Source organism: Parasteatoda tepidariorum, chromosome 3 (assembly GCF_982258835.1).
Source record: "Parasteatoda tepidariorum strain Cologne lab strain chromosome 3, Ptep-v5.0, whole genome shotgun sequence".
Taxonomy (NCBI): domain Eukaryota; kingdom Metazoa; phylum Arthropoda; class Arachnida; order Araneae; family Theridiidae; genus Parasteatoda; species Parasteatoda tepidariorum.
This window is the reverse complement of record NC_141757.1, coordinates 76563011-76570014: the sequence shown is the minus strand read 5'-3', so window position 1 is coordinate 76570014 and position 7004 is coordinate 76563011. Positions and strand designations below refer to the sequence as shown.

The window sequence follows — 7004 nt, the reverse complement described above, 5'->3', positions numbered from 1 at the left end:
TTTATTTATAACATCAGTGAAAATGTACAACACAACATTTACTATGTTTTTTTTTTCTTCGTCTTTTGTATCTATCATAGTCTCACTTAGATTAATTATTGCTTATGGTGAATCCTAATACGTTATTGACACTTGATTCAAATTGCGGATATGTTCTAAATGCAAAAGCACACTGTACTTTACAAACATCATCTTCAAGGATTCGTTCCCTTGTGTATGTAGATGCAAGTTGAAAACAATTTGATATCTTCATAGATTGGCAAACCATCTGAAATAACAAAAGGAATTATTAGTCTCAGAAATTTTGCTTCATTTCGATAATTTGTGGATGCGTTTCTTACCCCTTCTTTAGTACAAGAACAAGTGATACAAGGAGAAATTCGATGCGTGTGACCTGTAGGAATACTGACGATATCATTTGATTGGACTTCATAATTACAAGAGTTTGTTTCTTTCCAGAGTCTTAAATTTATGGATGGAAGACTTTTGCATGACATTCTTGGATTTCTAAGAAACAATGAGACATTAAGTATACATTAGGTTAATAAATAATAATGATATATTAAAACTGGTGTCTTAATGTTAAAGAATGGAAAATTGCTGTGTTCTTATTTTCTGCATTTTGACAAATTTTATTAATGTACAAATAGTTAAAAAAAATATAAAAACTGAAAATGCAATTGGAAAATAAACACGGCATCATTTTAAAGTAACATGTTGAAATCTATACGCTTGCAGATAATCCCAAATATTTCTGATTTATACTTAAAATGAAATTGTTGATATGTCAATTTTTTTGGTACATTCATATTTTCATTAATATACATTCATAAGTGAACCGGGTTCGAATCCCAGTGATGGCTGATCGATACGAATTTCGCACCTACCTCAGTGGTGACGTAAAATATCCTCAGTGGTAGACAGATCATGGGTTAGAGTCCCCTTGTCATTGGGCTAACTATGGGACGTTTTCTTGGTTTTGCTCTCCATGTCATGCGAATGCTGGTTCGTTCTATTAAAAAAGTCCTCCACGCAGGTAAATTCTCCCAATATTTGATCCAGGAGTTCCCTTGTCTTCTGGATTGGGTTCAAAGTTACAAGACTACGGAGTTGAGCATTGGAACCCCAAAATTGGGTCGGCTATTCAACGACGGTTATTAAATATACATTCATAAGGATATTTGGATGTGGAAAATTTATTTTCAATACTAAAGTGCTTGGCAGAGTTTGTAAAATTTTGAGATTTTTGGTGTCCTGCTCGATCTCTGAAATTTTGTAGATGTGCATGTGTTTTGTAGACTAAAATGAATACCAGGGGCTTATAAAAAGTTCAGGATTTGAGCTATGCCTTCATGTAATTTTAATAATTAATAAAATATAACAATTTTAATCCACTTCGTTTTGTTATTTGGAAAGTTATTTTCCCAAATGAAAAAAAAAATTGTCATAAAACTAAATATTTTGTTTTCTACAAAAACTTCAGTATACTTGGCCCATTATAATACTTGTGGTTAACTGTTGGACATTTTAACTCTAAAATAACAGAGAACTCAAAACTTATTATTTAAAATGGCAGAATATGGTAAATATAGTGCTCCAAACATTGGAATTTGTAGATGTTAGAAATATAAAAAGGACTATTTGGTGTTCTCTAATGTTAATAATTTCTGAATAAATTTATTACTACTACAATAATACTTACAGATTAAGATCATGCTTATGGGAAAAATAACATAATAAATATCTTATTTACTTACAAAAAGTCATCAGGAAGCTCAAAACCCATCATCTGGACTGTATCAATGGAATCAGCATTATCACAAATTACTTTGGATATTTTAGTTTGGCGGATTTCAGCTAACTGATCTAGAAATGAAATTAACATGCTTTAGTTTATTGGTAAAGTTATTTTATTCCGTATTTGAATTTTTTCCCCTTATGTGTTTCTAGTTTGTGAAATCTAATAGTAATCTTGTTCAATTTACTAGAGAAATAATTTTTTGTTTATTACATGTATTAAACAATGACTAATAGAATCTATTCAAGGTGCCCACTAATTACATTAGAATAGTCATATTATTTAGGATTAAAATTTCACAAGTGATTAAAACAAAAATATTTTAGTCAATCAAAACCAATGTTAAAATGGATCAACAGATTTCGCTCAAGTAAGTGGATTAGATTCAAATGATAGACTCAATTCTTTTAAAGTATCAGATCAAAGTCTGCAATTTTAATTAGATTTACATGAAAGTCAAGTCATTAAAATTCATTTTTAAGTCCATCAATTACTGTAAACTCTTCAAGAAATCAAGTTATTTGCATACTTCTGCTGATCAGAATTGATTGAATTTTGTGAAAACTAAAATCACGTTAGATAAATAAAAACAAATTAAAGAATGTAGTGCCATTATTGGTGATATTCGCATATTATTTAGCTTTATTAACGTACATCGCAAAGTTAACTTTTCTTCACTTAGATGTCCGCTTATGTGCCTTTTTTGTGCTTTTTCACGTTTTTTAGTTTTATTCACATCTTGCACCCTTCGTTTGGATGTCTATTTATGTGGCATTATTTGATCTCGTTTCAAATTGTTTAGCTTTATTCATAAACAAAAAGTCAACTCTTTCATCACTTGGATGTGGCATTTGTGTTCTCTTCATGTTGTTTAAATTCATTCAAAGATAAAATACTAAGTTGACTCTTTGTTCATTCAGACTCAGATTGATTGTTAAAAATTTCCTTTTTCTTCTTTTTATTATGTGAGACTTAAGATTCTGTACCCACTGTTAGTGAACAATATTGAAATTCGATTTCATAACTATTAAATATATATTCCTTACCATCAGTAAACCTCAGAAAGGGATCTTGTGTTTCATACCAAAAGCGATCACATTTCTTTAAGTTGTTAAACTGCATTGATATGATGCATCCAAATGTCGGACCCACAAGAGCTCCATACATCGGAGTTTCTGACACTCCACCAGTGAATAAATCTATGTCATCTACATTTCTGGAAAAATTAATAATCTTTTTTTTAATTATTAAATTGTCATTATGAATTTTATTTATTAGATTTTTTATGCAAAAAAGTTTTAAAAAATTGTTAATAATATAAATAAATAATGTGGTTTTATTTAATTATTTCTATAGTGAAAAAAAAGAAAGATATAAACCATAGTCTTTAATCGCTGATCGAATCGCAATAAAGCAAAAATGAGATTATAATTTTCTTTAAATTCAGTCAAGTGTTAAGTCGATTTTTTATTCTACAATATAAAGCAAGACTTCAAATGCAATTTCCATTCATAAATATTTGCTGTTTTTTAAATTTTTTTATTGAATAATTATTATTATTTGCTTTTACAAAATGCAAAATATTAGAAATAAATATACATTACGTAAAAATTGGAAGTTCTATCAATTACTTTTTATTATTATTATTTATTCATTTCAATGAATTTATGCAGCTACGTATATGACTTGGATAGTTAGATTCTAGAATAATTATAGACTGAAAATGATCCATACTTTAATCGCAAAATAAGAAAGATATATTTCAAGAGTTAAGTAAATGAACGGGATAATTAATTTTTAAAATTGTTGCCTCTTTTTTCAAACTCTGATAGACCCACCGTATGAGCTTGAATGACAAGGAGATTAGAGATTTAAAGGTAATGTGACAATATGAAAGACAAGTCACTCATTTCAAGAATCTTTCTTGTTCCATAACTCTTTCATAACTTTACACTTATATTTATTTTTTTTTCTCTTTAAAAGTCAACGAAAGGTCATGCAATCAGCCGAATTCAACATACAGTTTATATAAAAGTATATATCCAAATATTCAATAGTTTATCCGAAATTCAAAGCCGGTATGTATCATTTTTTCAACTTATACATTTGATATTTTTTGCAGCATATTTCATTTTCCAAAATCTTTCAAATATAAACTTAGAATAACTTTTTTTTTTGTCGAAGTAAGTGATAAATAAAAGATTTTTTTTTACAGTTATTATTTTTAGTTAACCTTTACGATATTCTATTATTATTTCTAGAATTAGTTTTGATACACCCATCTTCGGCAACATATCTAATTTTCCGACATCTTTTAAACACGAACTTTTGATTACTTTTTTTTCTCTTTTTTTAAAAGTAAATTGGTAAATGAAAGTTTTATTTCGCTTCATTATATTTAATTAAGCTATACAGTATTCTATTACTATTTCTGAAATTAGTTTTAATTCGTACTTTAGTACTTTTTCGTCTTATGCGACCTCCGTTATCTCGTATTCAAAAAGTTCCAAGTTTTCTCAACTTTTACTTAAAAATATATGGTAATTAAATATTTTCATCATAATTCATTTTCCTGCAAAATTTTGGATCGAACTGGCTTTATTCTCTCTTCTGTTTTAAGTTTTTTTCGCCATCAAAACTGAAGTTACGGTATCTAAATACAAGGCTGTAAGAAGTAAGAGTAACCTTTAGAATAAAAACTAGCGAACTCTTAATTTATTATTTTTTATCAATAACTGTAACATTTTTTCATTCAAAACTTACTCATAAACGCTTTTCAGTCTTTGAACAATGTGTTGAGGAATGTCTTCTAATAAATCTTCAAAAGTTGTTGCTCTAGTTTTATTACAAAGCACCCGGTATGCGTTGTAACCTTGTAATCCATGATCTCTGCCTCTCTGAAGATTGAGAGACACGAGGTCCATACCTGAAAATGGCACTTTTCGGTCTTCAAACAAGTGATTCGTGACTTCGGATGTAATGGAATGATCAAAAACTTCCACGCTAGTGCTCAGAAGACCTCGAAGAATTTCATCAATAGCATTTCCTGTAAATATTTAAAACACAAATGAAATCGCTATGTGATTTCTGTTTTGTTATAGTGCTTTCGAATTTGATAGCTTTTATGATTTTATTTCATTTTCGAATTAACTCTTAATTCAGTTAGTAAACTTTATAATTAAGACAAAAAGCAATCATAAACAATTATTTTATAATGTGCGTTTTTAAATTTACTATGCCACACGTTTAGAATATGTTAAGCCAAATATTTCTCAAAACTTATGACCTACAATGCATATTTTTTATAACGTATATTTGTAAACTGATGTGAGCCGTTTGAATCTTAAATTGTTAGGAGAAAGCTGACGGATTGTATCTTTTTTAAGACCAATATTAATCGTTATATTCAAAATCGCCACTGGGAGATTTGACGATGTTTGGTTACCCTAAAGCGTAAAGCTTATTAGTTCCTCTTTAAATCAAAGTTCATACCTAATATCGACTAGATTTTCATGTATGATATACATACAAAGTGTACCGAAATGGTCTTTAATACATACTTTCCGGGTGAATGCATGCTAAAAATAGCATATACATAAAGGGTCTCAAATTAATACATAATATCTTAAATAAAAAACGTTCTTTTTCTCCTTTATGTAAACAAAAAAATTGCATAGCAATCACAATCGATTCTTTCAACCATGATTCTCTTCATGCACAGCCAAAATGTCACGAGCAGCTTGTGACATTTGGGCTGTGCATGGAGAGAATCATGGTTGAAAGAGCAGCTTGTATGACCTCAGAGCTTTGATTAAAAGCAAAAAGAAAGTGTCGAAAATTCTCATTTTTCACAACTTGACATTCCATTTTAATGATCAGAAAATAAACTCAAACGAAACATCTATTATTCTGGTAGAAAAGCATCGTCTTTCAAACGATCTAAAACAATATGCTAAAAACATTTTATCATTCAAGAAATGTGAAAATTCAAAATTAATGACGGAAACTCAGTTTCAAACCCAATAATACATAATCGAATGTTGCGTTTACATCCGAAGAAAAAAAACAGAACGAAGGAAAATATCGGAGCTTGGTTGAATAGTGTAAACTTTACACTAAACAACAAAATAAATAAATAACTTTAAATGACTTTTGTTCTAATGATAATAGGATTTGCACGCATTAAAACCCAATCTGAATCATCAAGGAGTCGAAAGTTTTATCTTTGTGTAGAAGACCGTGCCTCAAAAGAAGCCTTAAATGCCAGACCAGTCAGAACACGGGAAATTAAGGCATCCAAGATGGATTGATGACCAAATGGAAGACTTTTGAGTTTTCAAAATCAGGTATTGGAAAACGTGAATGGAGCAAAGATTTGGGCAGGGAAAGGCTTCTTGAAGAAGACCATGACCCACTTTGGGCTGTTGAACCATTGAAGAGGAGGAAAAAAGCAACAAACCCTTACAAATATTGTCATGCTCTTCTTGTAACGAGAATTGAAATCCTTTTACTAGGGTGAAATACAGTTAGTACGCATTATTTGCGAATTATTGATCTTTTTTTTACTTTTCATTATTTTAAATGCTAAGAGTTAATATAAAAATGTATTTACTTTCATACAAGGGTTCAGGGTTGAAGAATACCGTTCTCAACTGCAAAGGTACCTTTCCAGAGTTCCCTTCATATTTAGATCCGATTCTCGGAAAGGCTGGCTTCAGAAGGGTATGCCCAAATCTATAAGCAGCTGCAGCAAACTCGTTGAATATAGATGCGTCGCATGTTGGGTCATACTTGTATGGACTCGAGAATAATTCTGATTCTTTCATGAGTTTCTCACCCAAGACTCGTGGTGCGAATTCCGTGAAAGTAATATGCTGCAACATGGCCGAAACGATGCGTCGAGCTGAAAATTGAAATTAACAAATTTAGTTAAGTTATAAAACACACGTAAACCATTTTCAGACAGAAAAAAATTGCATTTAGTTCTATTTTTATCAGCTTTGTTTGAAGTAATAGAAATTGCAAGTGAGGGGAATTATTAATCAACTAATGTCAACCTTCATCTACCAAAAGGTACCTTAAGATAAAATAGAGTTAACATGTCTTATATTTGTAGTGTAGTATATTTGTATTTAATATTTGTAGTGGTAGTTACGCCACATTACTGCCCGTCCAGAATTTTATCTGTGATAGAATTCGATGAACA

The 7004-nt window shown here is 30.0% G+C and overlaps 1 protein-coding gene across 1 annotated transcript in view; it reads right to left on the bottom strand.

Moving 5' to 3' along the window:
* Positions 1-60: 60 nt before the first annotated feature.
* The window catches only part of LOC107449426 (uncharacterized), a 46646-nt gene continuing 39702 nt past the window's right edge, over positions 61-7004 (bottom strand). Inside the window, exons 21-26 of the mRNA XM_087159621.1 lie at positions 6411-6701; positions 4562-4844; positions 2845-3014; positions 1758-1866; positions 342-507; positions 61-268 (exon numbers count right to left, since the gene is read on the bottom strand). Of these exons, the coding sequence (XP_087015747.1) occupies positions 92-268; positions 342-507; positions 1758-1866; positions 2845-3014; positions 4562-4844; positions 6411-6701 (1196 nt within the window). The 3' untranslated portion in view covers positions 61-91. The remainder of the gene's footprint in view (positions 269-341; positions 508-1757; positions 1867-2844; positions 3015-4561; positions 4845-6410; positions 6702-7004) is intronic.